This window comes from Sardina pilchardus, chromosome 4 (assembly GCF_963854185.1).
Source record: "Sardina pilchardus chromosome 4, fSarPil1.1, whole genome shotgun sequence".
In the NCBI taxonomy this organism is placed as follows: Eukaryota; Metazoa; Chordata; class Actinopteri; order Clupeiformes; family Clupeidae; genus Sardina; species Sardina pilchardus.
This window is the reverse complement of record NC_084997.1, coordinates 40,527,149-40,548,902: the sequence shown is the minus strand read 5'-3', so window position 1 is coordinate 40,548,902 and position 21,754 is coordinate 40,527,149. Positions and strand designations below refer to the sequence as shown.

The window sequence follows — 21,754 nt, the reverse complement described above, 5'->3', positions numbered from 1 at the left end:
GTACTGCCACGTCCTTTCTGTGATAACTAATACTTTTGAATAAATCAATAGAAACTCCGAGTGCAGCAGTGACAACTTTTATTATAAACACAAAGTGCATCAAGTCAAGTGTTTGCGTGGAGGGGGACATAGAAAAGTGTCACATGTAGGAACACTTGTGAGACATCTGAACAGGTTGATGTTATGAGGCTTTGTGCCGACGGCGAACCACAGCCAACAGCACCACTCGTGCGATAATGCTTAATGAAAACACAACTGCATGTTAGTATTGCTAGTACTGTCCCTCCTTCGTTTGTATACAGTACAACGTTAGCATGTTTATATGTCATAACATGTTTATGATCGCAATGAACGGTAAGGTTACTCAACCGCATAATAACATTAATTTGTAAAGCCTTCATGTGCATGGAAGACGGTGTAACACCGCATTACAGCATAGGACATTCATATGTGCCATGTTAAAGAGAAATATATATTGTAAAGCATTTCAAATGTGAAAAGAACATAATTGCAACAATCACAAGAGAATGCATCAGATTAAGATCCCTTGTAAGACCAGGACACAGAACACAACATGCATACTGAATGAAGTGCCATTTCAAGAAGCCCTTGTAAGACCAGAACACAAAACAAAATATATATGGCTGCAGCAGGGGTGTGGTGGTGGCAGCAGCAGCAGGGGTAGTGGCAGCAGGGGTGGTCATGGTGGCTGCGGCAGCAGGGGTGGTGGTGGTGGTGGCAGCAGGGGTCATCGTGGTGGCTGCAGGGGTGGTGGTGGCAGCAGCGGTGGTCGTGGTGGCTGCAGCGGTGGTGGTGGCAGCGGTGGTCGTGGTTAGGGATGTACCGATCCGACTTTTTCAGTCCCGATACCGATACCGATGCCTGGGCTCTGCGTATCGGTCGATATCCGATACCGATCCGATACCATTGTTAATTAATAAACTGTATACCTCACCATGTGGAAAAGACTAAAGGCATCAGGCTTGACTTCATTCATTCTTTCCCTAACTAAACATTACTTTCCTTAAAAAATCTAACAAAATAACACTTAGATATAAAGGTAATGTATTATTATTATTATTATTAGGCTATTATTATCATTATCATCATTATTGATTATATTACTATTAATAATAAACAATTGTACACCAGCAGCAACTTGGAGCAGCATTCAAATTCAAGTTCACAGTTATTACTAAATAATAAATCTAACAAAAAACAATTTTGCAGATAAAAATCCATTATTAGTGACATACATTGAAACACCCCTGCCAAAATGGTGTCACCCGCGAAACCCCTCTATTTACTCATAGTGGTACGGTCCCGCAGTTTCCCTACGATAAACTAATTAGTTCACACGGAGTTTGAATGGTGGTAAACGGTAGAAGTTGTACGTTTTATCTAATGATGAGTTTTTAACAGCCAATTTGAACATTTGCATGTCTTTCTACCAAGAACAGTTTATACAGATGAGATGAAAATGACAATGTGTTTAGTTTGAGTAGCCTATTTTGTGTTGACTGTTAGACATTAAACGTGTTGCCTAAATGCAACAAAACGCATTAAGATCGTAATTAATCTATGACAAATGGTGGTTAGTATAGATATTCTTTTGATCCTATGACATAAATTTGGTATAGCCTATTTATCCCATCCATGAATTTAGACACTTAGAGCACAGTGAGGTGAGGCACACTCTAACCCGCAGCAGTGAGCTGCACTACAGCGGCGTTAATGGCTGGTTGCGCGTCATGGCTCAGCCTTTTTTTGAGACTGTATTAAATTCGGATCGGCCCATGGATCGGCTCATTTTTTCCGATCCCCGATCCAGCTATTTTGTTCATATCGGGGCCGATATCCGATCCAAATATCGGATCGGTGCATCCCTAGTCGTGGTGGCTGCAGCGGTGGTCGTGGTGGCTGCAGCGGTGGTGGTGGCAGCGGTGGTGGTGGCAGCAGCGGTGGTCGTGGTGGCTGCAGTGGTGGTGGTGGTGGTGGTGGTGGCAGCAGCGGTGGTGGCAGCGGGGGTGGTGGCAGCAGGGGTGGTGGTGGTGGCTACAGTGGTGGTGGAGGTGGCCGAGGAGGAGGAGGCAGTGGTTCCCCAAGGTGGAGGAGGCTACAGTGGCGGTGACGGTTCCCATGTGGGCGGCGGCGGAGGTGGTGGGAGAAGACGCGTAGGCAGCGGCGACAGCGGTGGAGACGTCAGCGACGTCAGTGAGGTCCTCCGGGTCCTCATCCGTATCCGGATGACGGTGGTGTGGTTTCCAGAGGCCTTTGACGAGCTGTTAGTAGGTGTTTAGAAAAATATGTTAACTCAATGAATTGTCCTGTCAAGCGGGAACGGGCCTGTAGATCGGAACCCGCTCTTGATGGTAGAGGGCGTACAGTGCCCCAGCCACTTCAGGAACAAGTCACTGTCCATGTAGCCTCTCTCCGACACGCCGTAGAGTGCGTTGGTTGGCCCCTCCAGGCTGTAGGCTGTGCTGAGGAAGATGACGAACAGGGGGATGCTCTCCCCAGCAGCGTTCACGCAGCAGTGGACAGTGACGTGGTCACACGTACACGTGCCTCTGTCCCTTGCGACAGAGGACACGTTGCCTGGAGTGGCCCCTTGTCTCCAAAGCCCGTCTCGTCGCAGTTGAACCCATGCTGCTGGTACAGGGCCTGGCAGATGGCCCCATGGACCCTCTCCCTATCAAGGGGATCAGGCCTCCGCGAGGCCACAGTGGCAGGTTGCCTGTTGTATGTTGTTACATCATTCTTGCAAGTCCTCCAAGCTGTCTGGATAATATTTTGCTTACCATGGATATGTACACAAAGGCTACCTGTGGAAGTGTTTCTAATGTAAATTGAAGATGCCAGAGCATATGCCAGGAGTATTTCAAATATTTATCCTGTTTATTATTTAACATTGTTAATGGACTGTTATGAGGACTTGAAGCGAGTCCACCACATCTTGCTCAGGCCCTTCTCCATGTTCATTATGGGTGATGTCCGTCCAGACGTCTTACAAATCTCAGTGGCCAATAACAAGGGTAATGGGAAACCCGTGGACCACCATCCAAAACATTTAGCCCACCAATGCCTCCTCCTCCCCTGGCATGAGGGCCCGGTAAGGGTGGGGAACGCCGTGCCCGTGCCCATGCCCATGCCGCCCACGCCTCCTGTGCTGCAGGGTGGTGTGGGGGGATGCTGTGGTGGGCAGCCACCTTGCGGAGGCTCCCGCCCCCCTCCAATTCCTGCAGGGCCTTTGCCATGGCAGCATCAGTATATTTAGGCATTTTTTCTGAGAAAGGAAAAAAAAAAATCATACAGCAAATATATTAAAACTAAATTATTATTTCATGGGCAGTGATTATGTTGTTGGAAAGTGGTGCTACAAAAACATTATTTTTATTGGTTATGTGGTTTGTTGGATTCATGTGTTAACTAGGTTTTCATTGAACACAGAGGGGATTTTATTCACATAACTACTAGGTGGGTGCCTTTTTTATCCAGTAGGTGGCAGTCCAGGATAGGACATAGCAGAGCTGTGTATATACGGTTCTGTTATTTCTTGTCCTGGACTGCCACCTACTGGGTAAAAAAGGAGCCATCTAGTAATTATTTGAATAAAATCCCCACGGCGGTCAGTGCCATTTTACGCTGTGTGTGCACAATATTAATAACTCGAATTCAGTCTAACCATTTCATTGGACTCTGATCTTACACAAATAAAATATTGAAATGGCACTTAATTCACTATGTGTTGCTTACAAATATATTGTTGTGCTGAAATCTATGTCTGGCGTTGTTACCAACAACGTTTACCTTGTGCGTCGACCTCCTGCCTCACCGTGCAGAAGTGTCTAGCTTGCACTGATTGCTAAGTGTAAGCCTCAAAACGATTCATTATACTGTATAAACATACGATCCCAAAACCTTACACGACTCTTCGACCTTGCTAACGTTACCAACAATGTGTGCTTAAATGCTTTACTTACCTTGTGCGTCGACAACCTCCTGCCTCGCCGTGCAGAAGTGTCTAGCTTGCACTGATTGCTAAGTGTAAACTTCATTGCTATTAATTATATAAATCTACGAATCCAAAAACATTACTCGATTCTAAATTATGTAATTACGATCTGACCTTCATATTTACTCATGTCAATGGCGAATTCATTCTGCATGACTACTGCATATCTGATATCTAGCGATAACGTTAACGCGCGCTTTGGTTTTTTTTTAATGTCCCTCCATTTTCCCGGCATATTTTAATGTTGCAAATTACATCATGAAATAAAATGATAAAATGTCCGCTAATGTTACACTAACAATCTATATTCAAACCAAATATTTTTTTCAACATGTCTACATAGTTTTTCGGTACATTACACTTGTACATTTTACCTCATATTTTCACAATATTTGTTTAAAATCTTCCCCCACTTCAAAGGTTAAACCCGCCCCCGACGCCATTTTGAAATATTCCTTCGGTATTGACAAATATGTTGTGCATGTCGGTATACTTACTGGGTTTGTGGAGTTCGTGTTGAATGTTGATCAGTTGACTCGGTCGGAGATGAAAGAGGACAAGACAAGGTTGTCGAAGGTACTTAGAGTTCTTACTGACCTGGAAATAATTATTTGCATTTTATCGTAAAAGGTTAACTGTACGAACTACTGTTACGGACGAACGAACGTTTCCCTATGGCAAGGAGCACTGTACGAACTACTGTTACTGACTGCTACAGGAGACAAGACGATAACGTTCTGTGGCATGGTTTCAACGTTAGATTGCTTCTTCTAGTCACTATGTTACAGCCAGGAAAGTTTAAAGCGGGGCGGAGGATATGAAGGTCAGGATCTTGTTACAGCTGTACAGCTTAATGAGCACTACGTAGCAATACATATTTGCCGCCAAAGCGTCTCACTGTTAACTCTATGGGATTTTTGAACTCTTTTATCGTAAATATCTCAAAAAGTATAAAGTTCACACATTTGAAAAATACATTCCTCAAACCTCCGTTACAAGACTCCAGTCTTGTTCCCCTGTTGATCGTTCGACCTGCTGTAGCAGTTTTTCACGCAGCATGTTGTAGGCATTGCGAAATACAAAGTAAAAAAAAAAAAAAAACCTTCGTTGTGCTTCTCTATTGCGGTGACAGCACTGGTGACAGCCGCTTGAGGCTTGACGTTCAAAATGGCGTTGGGGGCGGGGCCAAAAAACCATGACAACTACTCCTCACTCTCAATTCCTGCCTGCTCTATTCCTGCCTGCTCTATTCCTGCTCTATTCCTGTTCTATTCCTGCTCTATTCCTGTTCTATTCCTGCTCTATTCCTTCCTGTTCTATTCCTGCCTGCTCTGTGCCTGCTCTATTCCTGCTCTTATAACACATAAACACGTTAAAGAGGCTACACACTCCATTCTCACAGGAGGCCTTTAAATGTGTAATACTAAGGACACCATTTATTAACAAAACAATCAACATGTTGAAGGCAAAATAAATAGCAGACACACACACACACACACACAAATATAAATATAAACACAAGATCATCACACACACTAAGAAATGTCTTCATTCCAAACATGACATCATCACACACACTAAGAGATGTCTTCATTCCAAACATGACATCTCAGTAGCTGATTTTCAGCGGCTGTGTGTGGAACACGTCAGGGTGTGTGTGTATCCATGACGACGCGTCCCTGCGGGTCCTTGATGCGCAGGCGGCCGCTGGCGTAGTGCGTCTCCTGCCGCCCGTCCGTGTAGACGGTCTTCACCGTTCCGTCTCCATAGATACGGCGACGCCATTCCGCTGCGTGCTCCTCTCGTTCACCGCTCACAAACACCACCTCTCGCACGCCCCTACACACACACACATTACACACACACATTACACATTACACACACATTACACACAAACACCACCTCTCTCACGCCCCTACACACACATTACACACACACACACACACATTACACACAAACACCACCTCTCACACGTCCCTCTGCCTACACACACATTACACACACACACACACACATTACACACACACACACACACATTACACACAAACACCACCTCTCGTACGTCCCTCTGCCTACACACACATTACACACACACACACACACACACACACACACACACATTACACACAAACACCACCTCTCGTACGTCCCTCTGCCTACACACACATTACACACACACACACACACACACACACACACACACATTAAACACAAACACCACCTATCGCAGGGTTTCCCCCAGAAAATGTGTTAGTTAAGGTGGTGTCTGCCCAGGGGAAGGGGGCGTCGCCCTGCCACATCGTCGCCACTGCCCTACGATGGGGGGGGGGGGGGGGGTCGAGACCGTTGGTTTAACTGCAGCCGAGACCGAGTCACAAAGACCGAGTCTTTTAGGAAGCAAGCCTGAGTTGAGACCAAGTCTTAAAGGAGTCAAGGCCGCATCAAGACCAACCAAAGAAAGGGGTTTTCATCATTTACATCACCAAGGATTATATAACAGTTCAATTCCCAAAGGGTAGAGAGGGGATTGTTGGCTACAGGAGCAGTCTAGCACACACTTGTCTAAATAACTTCTTATCTGATTTAGGCCTACTTTAAGACCAGGAAGTCAGCTGAAGTAAAAATTTAGCAGGCTGTCAGCATTTCATTAATGTTGAAAATGTTGAATTTTGACACTAATGACAGCAATATACCTGGATTTCACATTCATTGTATCAGATTTAATTGTATCAGCAACCAATTAAACATCATCAACACAATTTAGACAATATTATACCTTAAGGCGAGACACTACAGGTGAATAGGGTATTTTTTTTAACTAGCAGATATCACTATGAAACTTCCCCAGTTGATTACTTACATCAACATAAGAAAAAAATGTATTACAAGTTTTTTGTAATTTAATGTTTAAATATGCAAATTAGGCATTATCTCATTAAATATGCGCTAATTTGCATATATTTCAAAATACATAATCTGAGTTTTGGATAAAGCCAGGTTCAAAATTCTTTTTTCATTGTGTTAATATATTACATGGGAGAAAAATTACAGAGGGATTTATGGATATCTACTTCTGTTGTCTTGTAAATCAGCATATAGTGTCAATAGCCTTGAAAAATCGTTTTTTGCCATGTTTTTAAGCATAAAATGTCATATATATCAGGTTAGGAATAATATTTCAACAAACCCCTCTGTAAAAGTCTTGTAAATATAGTTTAGCATAAAACTGGAAAGTTTGGTGCATGTAAGTGCTTCAGAAGTGGAGATTATGTTCTCAGAGTGGGAGAAGAAACTCGTTTTGAGAAAACAGCCTTGAAACACAGCCAATGGGATGCGTTCTAAGCCTAGACTCGCCTTTGAACTTTTGCGATTGGTTGCTAATACAAAGGAAATGTCCATATTTGGATTGCATAGCGTCATTCAGGAGGAAAAGGGCTTTCAAACGGTATCACACACGATGTGATTTGGATCACGGTCGCGGTAGTACATGACACTTTAGAATGGGAACCTTTGGTAAAATTAGGAGAAATATATAGGTGCGAGTAGACAAAATGTCATGAAATAAACACCTAAATGTGCAAATCGGACTTTATTATTGTAGTAGGGTGGTAGAATACATGCTAAGGTAGCAAACTAGCACAAAATATTGAAATTGACCGGAGGTCACAAAAACGATGTTTTCACCTGCCGTGTCTCGCCTTAAAAGTGTAAGTTTACAACTCCAATACAGGGCCTTTTGTATCTTTCAAAACCTTTGCACTGCTCAGCATAGCACATAGCATAGGATATATTTTAAAGCCAGTCAATATTATAATATTCTATTAAAACCAAGAATATTTGTAATGGTGGATATTTTAGAATATACCATGAAATAAAGCTGAAACTGTATGAAAATGTAACATTGCGACTGTATGGTAAAGTTAGTGAATTGTGATTTAGTAGCCTAAAGCTGCAATTCTTTGATTGAAGCTGTATTGTGCGTGCCTGTTGCTCATATAGCCTAAGAGAGCCGGAACGTTTTTAATGCTTTTTAAAACATAATTAGCGAGATCGTACCGCATTGAACGCTAATATTTTGTCACTAGCAACCAAATCTGTCATTTGTCAAATACAGTTGCATGTTCAGCTCTGAACAAAAACATTCAGGAATTATTTCTACGAAACGGAAACGTGCGTCCCACACATTTGGTAGATTCAACGGAGAACCATTCCTGTGAGAGTCGTCAAATCTAGCTAGGTTTAGGCTATTTGTGTTCGCAGTCACTCTGAGATATGCGTGGCAGTGGCACCTGATATCAAATACTCATGCTAAATGAGCACGTCGATCGCCTGTGCGCATAGGCCAACTCAATTTGAAAAAGTTTCTTTTTTTTATGCGTTCTACAGAGAAGGGAGACTAGCGGCTACGGTTTGGAATGACGGAGAAAACATGACAGAGTAATACGGCGAATATCACTATACAGAATATATTTATTTATTTATTTATTGAAGACGCCAGTTAAGGTGGCAGCCCTGTGTTGTTAAGGCGGCCGCCTTAGCAGGAAAGGGATGCGGGAAACCCTGACTCGCACGTCCCTCTGCCTACACACACATTACACACACACACACACACACACACACACACACACACACACACACACACACACACACACACACATTAGAAACAAACACCACCTCTCGCACGTCCCTCTGCCTACACACACATTACACACACACACACACACACACACACACATTACACACACACACACACACACACACACACACACACACACACACACACACACACACACACATTACACACAAACACCACCTCTCACACGTCCCTCTGCCTACACACACACACACATTAAAAACAAACACCACCTCTCGCACGCCCCTCTGCCTACACACACACACACACACACACACACACACACACACACACACACACACATTACAAACACACACACATCACAAACACACACACACACATTACACACAAACACCACCTCTCACACGTCCCTCTGCCTAAACACACACACACCAACACCACCTCTTGCACATCCCTCTGTCTACACACACAAACAAGCGTGCACACACTCAATCTCACACACACTCAAACAAGCGTGCACACACACACACAAGTTTGCACAAACTCACACACACACTCACGTATTGAGGCGGATTATGGTGCCGTCTGGTAGGACACTCTCCTCCCTGCCGTCAGGGTAAAGTGTCTTCATGGTCTGATCAGGAAACACAATCTCTTTTCTCCCGTCCGGGTACAGTTTCTCTAAAATTCAAACATACATACACACACACATATGACATGCAATACAATACCATATTAACGAGAACCTGTTTCCTTACCAAATACCTGTTCCCCATGCATACGCACACATTCTCTCTCTCTCTCTCTCTCACACACACACTTAATTGGCTATATGGACAAAAGCCTCATTTGTTTCCGGTGGAGCGTTAACGGTGTTGTTGCTTCTTCTGTTACATTGTGCTCCTTACATATAACTAACCCTAACACATCAACTCCTTACATATAACTAACTAACCCTAACACATCAACTCCTTACATATAACTAACCCTAACCCTAACACATCAACTCCTTACATATTCACTCCAATACCGAAGACATGGTTACATATTCACTCCAATACTTAAGACATGGTTACATATTCACTCCAATACTTAAGACATGGTTACATATTCACTCCAATACCAAAGACATGGTTACATATGCAAGTGACACCATTAGAACCCTTTAATCAACTAGTTTCCAAATATATGCTTCAAAAGAGAATGTACCAATGGTATTTTGCAAAAACGATAAAAGAAACGATTTCAGTCCTCTCACCTACAGCAGGCCAATTCAAAAAGCCCATTCAACTTAATTTGCATTTGAAAGAGACACTCAGTAAGTGACCCATTTAGTCTGACTTTTTCCAATTTGAAGTAAAACTACATAACATTTTTGAATGTTCTTTTTACTTATATGGAGCCAACACCATTACTTTCAAGGTTCAAACTTCAAAAGTCTTAGCTCGATATATTTATAGTGTCTTTTTTACCTTTGAAAATCGTTTTTTAATAGTTCTGTTTACACTGAATTATAATAAAAAGTAATTGTATTACATCCACTTTACTCTCATATAATTGTTGTGGAGGACCTCTAGAATATAACCATATGTGCCACTTTTGCATAGATGTTTTTAGTTAGATGAAAACTTAGGTATAGCTGACTGCCTCAAAGTGCTTGAAAAGGCCCCGGACCTCCAAAATTATTTGTGTACATGTAAAAAGAATTTGTATCTGTAAAAATGGTGTATACATCTTCAAATCCGTTTTGTCACTGTGTGGGAAAAAGTTTTTAGAGTTTGCGAACGAGTTTTGCACCGACGGATTTTCAGTGTAGCGGTCGGCTAGTTAAAAGTATTCTGAGAATTAACGTCCATATTCATGCGAAGGCGGCGGCAACCTTGTTAATAATGAATCAATGGTGATGAGTTGCATGTTAGAGACAGATTTAAAGCAGCACTGTTTACAGTTTACTTTGAGGATTTAATTCCCAACGACTGATCAATAAACTCAAAAATCGTTAGCCTGGGTTATTAATTAAAATGTTTGTTTTGCAATAAATGTAAACTGTAGAGATGCAACCTGGTCATTAAAATTACAAATGGGATTTTTTTTGCCTTCCGTGCATATAACCTATTGTCCAAAACAAACAAACAAACAAACACACAGCTGCTTACCTGTCTGAACGTTAGGAGACACACACACACACACACACACACACACACACACACACACACACACACACACACAGCTGCTGACCTGTCTGACTGTTGGGGAACTGCAGCAGCTCGGTGCCGTCGGGGAAGGTTGTGTGTGTTGTCTGTGCATCTGCAAAAAAGTACACCTGGGGGCACATTTCATATACCACATTATAAGGTTTCATATATACACACACACACATAGGTGGGTCTCAAAATGTTAACTAAAAGGAGAGGGGGATAGAGGAGAGGGGGATAGAGGAGAAGAGAGGGGGATAGAGGAGAGGGGGATAGAGGAGAAGAGAGGGGGATAGAGGAAAGGGGAGGAGATAAGAGGAGATACTCACTAAACTGTCTGTGCAGGATACTCACTACTCTGGGCAGGATACTCACTACTCTGGGCAGGATACTCACTACTCTGTGGTCTGGGCAGGATACTCACTACTCTGTGGTCTGGGCAGGATACTCACTATTCTGTGGTCTGTAGTCTGGGCAGGATACTCACTACTCTGTAGTCTGGGCAGGATACTCACTACTCTGTGGTCTGGGCAGGATACTCACTATTCTGTGGTCTGTAGTCTGGGCAGGATACTCACTACTCTGTAGTCTGGGCAGGATACTCACTACTCTGTGGTCTGGGCAGGATATTCACTACTCTGGGCAGGATACTCACTACTCTGTAGTCTGGGCAGGATACTCACTACTCTGTGGTCTGGGCAGGATATTCACTACTCTGTGGTCTGGGCAGGATACTCACTACTCTGTGGTCTGGGCAGGATACTCACTACTCTGTGGTCTGGGCAGGATATGCACTACTCTGTGCAGGATACTCACTACTCTGTAGTCTGGGCAGGATACTCACTACTCTGTGGTCTGGGCAGGATACTCACTACTCTGTGGTCTGGGCAGGATACTCACTACTCTGTGGTCTGGGCAGGATACTCACTACTCTGTGCAGGATACTCACTACTCTGTGGTCTGGGCAGGATATTCACTACTCTGTGGTCTGGGCAGGATATTCACTACTCTGTGGTCTGGGCAGGATACTCACTACTCTGTGGTCTGGGCAGGATACTCACTACTCTGTGGTCTGGGCAGACCTCCTTGATGTCTCCGTTGAAGAAAGTGACTTTGGCTGAACCGTCAGTAGACAGCAGCTTCTGTGTTCCGTTAGGAAAGACCAGCAACCTGCTGCCATCTGTAAACACTCGCTCTACCTACACACACACACACACACACACACACACACACACACACACACACACACACACACACACACAATATTATATTAGACTTTCAATGTAGGGTAAAGTGGAGAGTCAAAACTAATTTAATAACTATGTTAAATCTATTAGCATACCTTTCCATCTGGGTGTGTGATCTCGTCCTCCTGCTGGCTAGCAAGTTGCACTGCAGGCACCTTTTACAACACACACACACACACACACACAAACACAAACACACCTGCATTAACAATTAGGGTGTCAAGACTGAAATACATCTGAATAAATATTGATGAAGAGGAGAGGGGAGGAGAGGCGGAGAGGAGACGAAAGACAAAGAGGAGAGGAGGAGAGGAGAAGCTGAGAGGAGAGGGGATAGAGGAGAGGAAATGAGGTGGACAGAGGAGAGGTGGAGAGAGGGGAGGAGAGGAGTGAGGAGAGAAAAGGACAGGAGAGGGGGCGTGAAGAGAGTGCTGTGGGGGAGGGGAGGAGGAGAGGAGAGGGGAGAGGAGTAGAAAGAAACTCACTGCACTTAGTTCAGCATGCGTGACATCATCACAGACATGCCCAGTATGCGTGACATCATCACGGACATGCCCAGTATGTGTGACATCATCGCGGACATGCCCAGTATGCGTCACTTCAACACCAGATGTGGGACTTCCTGCAGGACAGCAAACAGCCGAGCCGAGCCGAGTGAATGTGTGTGTGTGTGTTGATGCAAATGACAGTCAGTATAATTTTCATCATACGTTACAGTATAATTAGAATTTTATTGAACAAACCTCCCAATGGTAAAATAAAATAATCAACTCAAAATGCACTGTTCCAAATTATTATGCACAGCAGAGTTTCAAGACATTTTATAGGTTGTAAAGAACTATAAATTGTCATTTGTTGAATTTGCAGCATTATGTGGTGATATTAATGAAATCAAAAGTTATTTCAATCAAAAACATCTTAGCAGGCCAAGTTACATGTTAACCCTCTAAGCACCACCGTCGAGTTAACTCGACAAGCTGCGGTACTGGATAAAACGGCCGAGTTGGTCAAATAGGGTGTCAAATTTCGTTCAAACTCCCTGCCAATAGTTGGCAGACATGTCATACTACGTCCCGACTCAGAGTTACGTCATGCTTCTATATTTAATATTCGAGGAAGGGCACTTTAAATCAGTGCGAAATATCAGCTGAGCTAGTTTGCTGTGAGCCATTGTGCCAGAGCAGTATTGTGAACGTAAACGAGTAATAGCATTAGATTATCGTCTAAACACATCAAAAAAGTTTACCAGGAATGAAGTGTTGGGTCTTCTGTTCACTGATTTTGAAGTGAAATATCTGGCTATCTGGCTGACGGGGATTCGTTTATTCACACGCGTCTCTGCCTAGCAAGCAATGCTGCAGCTGGACAACGTAAAGATAAGTCCTACACCAAGCACAAACGTGGATCTTTTTGCCCAATGTCAGAGTTAGGAACAGTATTTCACGGGAGGTGTTCATAGGGAAGTTAGCAGACCCTCATCAGACGTGTTAGTTGTGTGGAGAACGAAAGTTCTCTGCCTTTTTTTATCGCGCTAGCCATTTTGCTCCTTCGTCTTCCGTGTGCCTCTCCATAATTGCGAGCACGGTAACGTGGGAGCCTTTGTCCAATACTAATGGGTATGTTGGTATGGAGGTCGAAGTGTCCATATGAGAGCTGTGGGGCAACATAGCAGCAGTGTGGGGAGTCGTAACGAGAATGCGAATGGACAGAGACATGCTGATTCACTCCACTCTGGAGGCGCGCGTGGCAGACCTACAGGCTGTCGTCAGACAAAATAGGCTACAGGTGTAGGCAGTGTGGGGTGGGTTTTTATGGTATGCCTTGCAATGAGAAGTAGGCCTGTCATGAAACAGTTAGCAGACCCTCATCAGACGTGTTAGTTGTGTGTGGAGAACGAAAGTGGAGTCGGGGCACGCGCTAGCCATATGCTCCCTCGACAGTGACAGCTGTGCCTCTCCATAATCGCGAGGACGGTAACGTAGTGGAGCCATTGTCTAATATCAATAGATGTGTTAGACGAGGTCGAAGTGTCCATAGGAGAGCTAGGGGAAACGTAGAGGCAGTGTAGGGAGTCGCAACGAGAATGACAAGACGGAGCCATGCCTTATGTCATGCCTTCCAATGAGAAGTACCATGAAACACTACAAGAAGTGTCACCTGGATGAATAGGGATTCATTATGTTTACAGCAAAAAGCCTGCCACAGAAATTTGCATTTCCCATCATATCTTGCCATTTATTATTTACACTATTGATTTACTATTTCCCTGACCATGTAGTATGGCACAATGTGTGTTCTTTTTGTGTGTTCATGTCCTTGTGATGTGTATGTCTGTCAACTAAAGAAAACAAAACAAAAAAAAACCTCACAGAAAAAAAACACAAAGTGGCAGATCTAAAGGCCATAGTCAGACAAAATACAGGTGTAGGCAGTGTGTGGTGGGCCTTTGTGTTGCAAGGTATGGCGTACGTAGCAACCGGCCAACATCAGCAGTATAAACAAGAGGGGCACACCTGATATAAAGTCGATTTTCTCCAGACTGGAATGCTCAAAAATGCTAAAAATTTACCTGAAGTGGTCAGAAGGGGTTGAGGGTCATGAAATCGTGCCCACAACTCAATTCACATTCCTAACTCTAGAGAACCAAGATCTTAGCATATACATGAAATTCTGATCTATGTCCATAGACTTCAATGGAACAGTTGCTGCCTCTGCTCTGCATAAAGGGGGATTTTGACCCCACCCCTCTTGCGATTCAGGTTCCAGGAAGTGGCTTCACATGAAGTATCTTGCTCCGGCCTTAATGATCTTTGCTTCTACCTGGCTGCTAACAAACGGATAAAAACTTTCTACTCAGAAACTCTATAATTGAGTGACTACGATCGCGTCTTTTTTATTCCAACCATGAGTTGTTTGGGGGAGAAACGAGAACGCGCACACATACCGAATAACTTACACTTGGCTTTATGAATACGTGTCTGCTCATCCTGGATTGGTCTTTGTGCAACCAGTTTAGCCTGTATGCTCTTGTTATGGATTCATTGAGCGCAGCTCAGTAACTTATCCCGGATGTCTTAATTCTGCTTTTGTGCAACAGGCCCCTGGTTGAGGTCACAGGAAGATGGGGGCCACACCATGAGTTTCTGCCCAGAGCTGCACATGATCCAGAGGTATTCTTTGCAGCATGAGATGGTGTGTTGTCATGCATAAAGATGATATTGCTATGGAAGGCACCTTTCATCTTTTTGTACCACGGAAGAAAGTGGTCAGTCAGAAACTCTTCACACTTTGCTGAGGTCATCTTCACATAGGGACCCTACAGTGGCCTACCAGCTCTCTCCTCATAATTTCGGACCAAAATATGACTCCCCCACCTCATTGCTGACGTCTCAGCCTTGTTGGGACATGGTAGTCATTCACCAAGCATCCATTACTCCATCCATCTGGACCATCTAGGCTTGCACTGCACTCATCCGTAAACAAAACTGTTCAAAATTGTATTTCTGAGCCCACTGCATCTGCTTGTGAGCATTGTTTAGGAGTGGCCGATAGTAGGTTTATGCACACTTGCAAACTTCTTGAGGATCCTACACCTTGAAGTTTGCAGGACTCCAGGCACCAGTGGCTTCAAACACTTGTTTGCTGTTTAGCAATGGCAAATCGTATGAATTAATCTTTCATCCTCTTTTCAATCATATCCCAACTTTCCTTATTATGCCTTTGTCTGTACAAACCTGCCTTGGCTCTGAATCGGCGAAAAATGTATTCACAGTACGGTGAGCACGCATAACTTTTTGGGAAATATCCAATGTTTACAAACCTTGTCCAAGGAAGTGCACTATTTCATGCTTTTCAGCAGCAGAGAAACTTTTTCTTTCCCATATTGCTTGAAACCTGTGGCATGCTTAATAATGTGGAACACCCTTTTTAAAGGGATAGTTCGGGTTTTAAGACACGAAGTTATATGGGTTCCCCGTCAGCAACGTTGTGCATCAGCACTGACTTACCCCGCAACAGCGTCCTGTGAGCCGAGATCCAGCCGGTTTTTGATGCTGAAGAAAGTAGTCCGGCAAGTTTCTGGGGTCACGAAAGTAAAGTGTTTTTCTTCTCAAAACCATATGCGTTCAAAAGAGTGATATATTTGCACCACAAAAACGTTGTCCAGGAAAAATTCAAACCTCGTTATCACTTACTTATTTTTCGCGATTCCTATCACTGCGCGCTACTGACAGCTGGACAACATTTTTGTGGTGCAAATATATCACTCTGTTGAACGCATATGGTTTTGAGAAGAAAAACACTTTACTTTCGTGACCCCAGAAACTTGCTGAAGAAAATAGTCCGGCATCAAAAACGATCAAAAACCGGCTGGATCTCGGCTCACAGGACGCTGTCGGGGGGTAAGTCAGTGCTGATGCACAACGTTGCTGACAGGGAACCCATATAACTTCGTGTCTTAAAACCCGAACTATCCCTTTAAGTAGTTTTCCTTTCATTGGGCTTAGCTGGCAAGCTAATTATCACAGGTGTCTTGATTTCAATGATCTAAAGAGCCCTGATACACAATACCATCCATGAGTTTAATTGAAAAACAAAAAAGTAGATGTTTATGACACTTAACTCATTGGCTGCCAGCCATTTTCACTCCATACTGCCAGACGTTTTACAACATTTTGACTGTTTATCCAAGATCCACCGAACGGTGAGCTTTATGACTATGTACACACTGAAGGTACCAAATGAAAGAGTAGACTCTCTTCTTTCACCAGGAAAAAACGGTTTGTTTCTATCGTTTTCCGTTCTTTAGTAATAGTCAGTAGAACATGGGTTAGTTTTGCTAAAAACACCTGTTTTTGATCAAAAAATGGAGAGAAAACGATCTTTTTGTGAAAATCAACTTTTTAACGTTAGCGTTTCAGTAGTATGTCAACCACGATTGCACTGTTATCTCGTCAAGGTTGCTAGGGACTCTGATGGTCGCTATAGACTCTGAACAGGATGGTAGACTTAGCAAGCTAGCACTAGCAAAGTTGTTGTTAGTCATCGCAATATCCAATGTAAATGGATCATACCGTTCACATGTTTTCCATCCTTGATGTAAGAAGTAAGCATATTTATTCTCTGCACCGCATACAAACTAGATCCACTGTGGTCGATCTTCAGTGTGTTAGCTAGTTGTATGTCTCTACATGTGCACTCTGCAGGCAGCTACTAATCATCCAAATGGCACTGCTGCCATCTAGCGGTTCGGATCGCTAGTACAGTCTGTTTACAAGCCTGAAACTCTGCCAGATCATTCCCAAGCCCACCCATGAGCCCTCCCCATTGAAAAATGCGATTGACGTCTATAGACGTCAATGGCAGTCAACGTATGTGTCTAAATTGACGTTTAAAGATGCCAATGGCAGTGAATGAGTTAAAAACACAGTGCATGTATGGATGTGCCCCTACCTGAGTTTCGTCTGTTTCCTTCAGGGCTGCTGTTATCTGAGCTTCTGCTGTTACTCTTTGGACTCTGAAACACATCAACCGGTTAATGCTGTTACTCTTTGGACTCTGAACCGGTTAATGCAGTGGACGCATAAACAGGTGAAGACGGGTTGACATTAACTATTGAGAAGCTGCCCAGCTGAAACAGCCCATAGTGCTCTACGCATCTGGCATTAACTATTGAGAAGCTGCCCAGCTGAAACAGCCCATAGTGATCTACGCATGTGGCATTAACTATTGAGAAGCTGCCCAGCTGAAACAGCCCATAGTGCTCTACGCATCTGGCATTAACTATTGAGAAGCTGCCCAGCTGAAACAGCCCATAGTGCTCTACGCATCTGGCAGGAGAACCTGAAAACAGCGGGTCTAACGACCAAAAGCTTGCTATCAGTAAAGCTATTTTTTCACAAAGACTTGAAGTGTGTGGATTCTTCTCTTAAATATCCAATCAAATCCGTCTTGAAAATCGCCATGTTTCGTTTTACCGTTATTATTGCCTTACCGCCTTATTGCACTTGCTAACTTGAGAAGAGACCAGTTTTAAATGGGAAAACTACTGGAAAACTTAGTCACTTTTAAGCATGATGCTAGAAGCCGAGATGCTAAAGGTCTAAACCGATTATGAATGGGCATAATTAACCATTTTGATTTCAAAAGTGACCTAGTTCACTGCAAACACTGCAATATCATGTATAAGTCCAACAGGGCCATAACTCAAATGATGTACCACTTTATAGAGCGGTGCATCCTGTATCATCCTGGTAGAACTTCACTATGAACAATAGAAGCTGCTAGTGAGATTTTAGGCTACGTTTGTGACGGAATGTGATTTGCTGGTTGCAATAAATGTGTAAGTTCTTGAAAACAATAGGCAACAACAGAAAAACAACAGAAGTTCTTTTTGTCACATATTAATATTAAAAATTCAGTATAGATGTGCAAGATTCACAGTAAACTACATCAACACACTGGGTAAGATGTCAAATATGGATTACCAATCACAAGTGCATTTCATAGATTAACCTGTCATGCAATAGAAAGTCATGTTTATGATTAAACTGGGGACTGACAAAGCAGACCCAATTCTCATCCTCACAACACATGCTAGTCTTATACTGTATGTCAGATGTTAATACCCAGAATTCAGCATGCATGTGCAAGTTCTACAGTACACCATATCAATGCACTGGTTAAGATTTCAAATATGGATTTCCAATCCGAACTGCATTTCGTAGATATCACAATCAGATTCATCAGAGTGGTCAGATTAGGTGCGTATGACATCAACACCTAATATGCCTGTCTGGCATAGCGTCACCAGCTTGCCAAAGACAGAATAGTTTTTGGAATTTATTTACAAAATATTAGTTAAATAATACGTCTGATGATATCCACATGCTCAAACTGCTAACCTGGTCTAGTGCCACCAGCTGACCAAATAGGTCATGTGACTGACACTTTCCTAAATATTAGATACTATGATAAGACTGATAGGGCCTACTGACATGCCTCATTCATATGTCTGGTGTGGCCCACCCAAAAAAATGACAACAACGTCATAAATTACGTCTTTTTAAATAAATAATTTGACCTTTACCGTTTCATGACTTCAGCTAAGAAACAAATAGTTCACCACACACGTCGAACTTGCATCAAACATTCATCAACATGACTGCTTTCACTTTCAATGACGTCCCTGGCGGTGTCGCTATGGCAACCATTGAACGCTGACGGCTACACAGTTGAGGTCCTGTAAGAATCTAATACTTTATTTTTAAGATAGAATTTCTCTTTTTTTCCCCTTTTTAACTAAATATTACGCAAACAATGGAAACTCATATATAGAGGTGGTGACATTTCTTTTACTACCAAGTGAAATTACATTTATAATCTTTTACTACATTTCAAGGGCCTTCATTTTGAATTTTGTTTTACTACCTTTTGCATGGTGAAATGGGGAATTAAATCCTTTAAAAACATATTGTTTGTCCATCCAAATGTTCCTATCACCATCTCAGCTGCACTCCTCCTTCGGACAACTGCACTCGTTGATGCACTTATTCTTACTGCACTCTACCTTCTTTCAAATCTCCTAGAATTGTTGTGAATTGCTAGCCTGGCTATCACCATACTAAGCTCAGTCTTTTAAGACTGAACATTAGTATGGGGAGTCTGCGCTTTATTTCTATTGCATGAGAGGCGTGCTCTCTCGGAGGAGGGGCGGGACTGTCGAGCTCTATTGGCATCGTTCAAATCATGACTCTGTACGCTTGGATAATCCTTCAACCTATCAGACCAACAATCTGGTGCATCTTTTGGATAAGCTAGTTTGTGATTGGAGCCAAAGGTGCTGGCAGGGAACAGAGGAGATAGATGTGCAGGTTTCCAGCCTGAGCTGCCGGGCGAAATCCAAATTCGCCGGCAGGTCAGGCAGGGTTCACCCAGCCTAGTGAATTGCTTTAAAACACACACACACACACACACACACGTACATGTGCGCCGCCTGGTCTTTCTTCATCTCCCTTCTCCTTGGTCTTCTTCCTCCCCCCGGCTCTGCTCTCCTCTCTCTGTGCGGAGGTGGAGGGGTGTGTGTGTGTGTGTGTGTGTGTGGCTCTGCTCTCCTCTCTCTGTGCGGAGGTGTGTGTGTGTGTGTGTGATCTCCAGCGTGAGAGTCGGAGGTTCTCCAGCGTGTGAATCTGCTGCTGCAGCTCCTGGTTGTGTGCGGTGAGAGTGTGTATCTGCTGCTGCAGACGCGTGTGTGTGCTCTTCCATCGCTGCTCCTTACGCACACACTCCTCCCGCACCTCACACAACTGCTGCTTCAGCACCTGAGAAGAGGACAGAGCCGTCAGCACGCACACACACACACACACACACACACACAGCCATCTTACTACAACAACACTGCTGTAAATAACGTACACAAAGAACATAAAGACATCAAAGTGCAAATGACAAGTGAAACACAGTTCAAAAGATGGCTGGATGAAATTTAATGCCACTCTTCGAAAATAAGCAAAATTTTATACATTTTAAGACCTAAATATTTTATTTAAGGCGAAACCTGGCAGGTGAAAACATTGATTTTGTGACCTCTGGTCTATTTCGAGATGTTGTGCTAGTTTGCTACCTTAGCATGTATTCTACCACCCTCCTACAACAACAAAGTCCGATTTGCACATTAAGGTGTTTATTTCACGACTTTTGTCTACTCGCGCCTATGTATTTCTCCTAATTTCACCAAAAGTTCCCATTCTAAAGTGTCATGTACTCCCGCGACCGTGACCCAAATCAAATTGTGTGTGACACCGTTGGAAAGCCCTATTTCTCCTACATGACGCTATGCAATCCGAATATGGACATTTCCTTTGTATTAGCAACCCATCGCTTCAAAGACGAGTCTAAGCAGAGAACACATCTCATTGGCTGTGTTTCAAGGCTGTTTTCTCAAAACGAGTTATTTGCGGTTTTGTGTCATTTTCTGGTAGATACTTCTCAGCCTCTGTAGCACCTATGTACACCAAACTTTCCAATTATACACCTAACAGTATTCTGAAGATATTTACAGAGGGATTTGTTAATACATCATTCCTGGCCCGATTTATGTGACATTTTAATCAAAAAAGCATGGCAAAAATCGTTTTTTTAAGGCTATGTACAGTATATTTGAATTTCCTAGGCAATGAAAGCAGATATCCTGAAATCCTTCTGTAATTTTATTGTAATCTTGTTCGTAAACAACATGAAAGAATAATTTTGCACCTGGCTTTATCATATGTTCAGATCTATATACCAGAAATATATTCAAAATCCTGCATATTTAATGAGATAATGCCTAATTTGCATAATTAAACATACACATTTCAAAAACTTGTAATACATTTTTTTTCTCATACTTGTGTAAGTAATCAACTGGGGAAGTTTCATGGTAATACCTATTATTTAAAAATGTTACCCTATTCACCTGTAGTGTCTCGCCTTTTTAAGGATCTGTGTGTGTGTGTACCTGCAGCTCCTCTCTCTGTGCTGTGGTGTGTGTGTGTGTGTGTGTGTGTGTGTGTACCTGCAGCTCCTCTCTCTGTGCTGTGGTGTGTGTGTGTGAGTGTGAGTGTGAGTGTGAGTGTGAGTGTGAGTGTGAGTGTGAGTGTGAGTGTGAGTGTGAGTGTGAGTGTGAGTGTGAGTGTGTGTGTGTGTGTGTGTGTGTGTGTGTGTG

The 21,754-nt window shown here is 43.1% G+C and overlaps 1 protein-coding gene across 2 annotated transcripts in view; it reads right to left on the bottom strand.

Moving 5' to 3' along the window:
* Positions 1 to 5,461: 5,461 nt before the first annotated feature.
* Positions 5,462 to 21,754, bottom strand: part of cenpj (centromere protein J) — a 55,385-nt gene continuing 39,092 nt past the window's right edge. The window contains exons 10-18 of one of the 2 annotated variants that reach the window (XM_062535509.1): positions 20,179 to 20,369; positions 20,034 to 20,118; positions 17,503 to 17,566; positions 12,537 to 12,673; positions 12,147 to 12,206; positions 11,866 to 12,003; positions 10,848 to 10,932; positions 9,170 to 9,290; positions 5,462 to 5,854 (exon numbers count right to left, since the gene is read on the bottom strand). In XM_062535509.1, coding sequence (XP_062391493.1) covers positions 5,662 to 5,854; positions 9,170 to 9,290; positions 10,848 to 10,932; positions 11,866 to 12,003; positions 12,147 to 12,206; positions 12,537 to 12,673; positions 17,503 to 17,566; positions 20,034 to 20,118; positions 20,179 to 20,369 — 1,074 coding nt within the window. In that variant the 3' untranslated portion in view covers positions 5,462 to 5,661. Of the gene's footprint in view, positions 5,855 to 9,169; positions 9,291 to 10,847; positions 10,933 to 11,865; positions 12,004 to 12,146; positions 12,207 to 12,536; positions 12,674 to 17,502; positions 17,567 to 20,033; positions 20,370 to 21,754 lie in introns of both variants that reach the window. The other variant, XM_062535508.1, reaches the window with a different exon arrangement.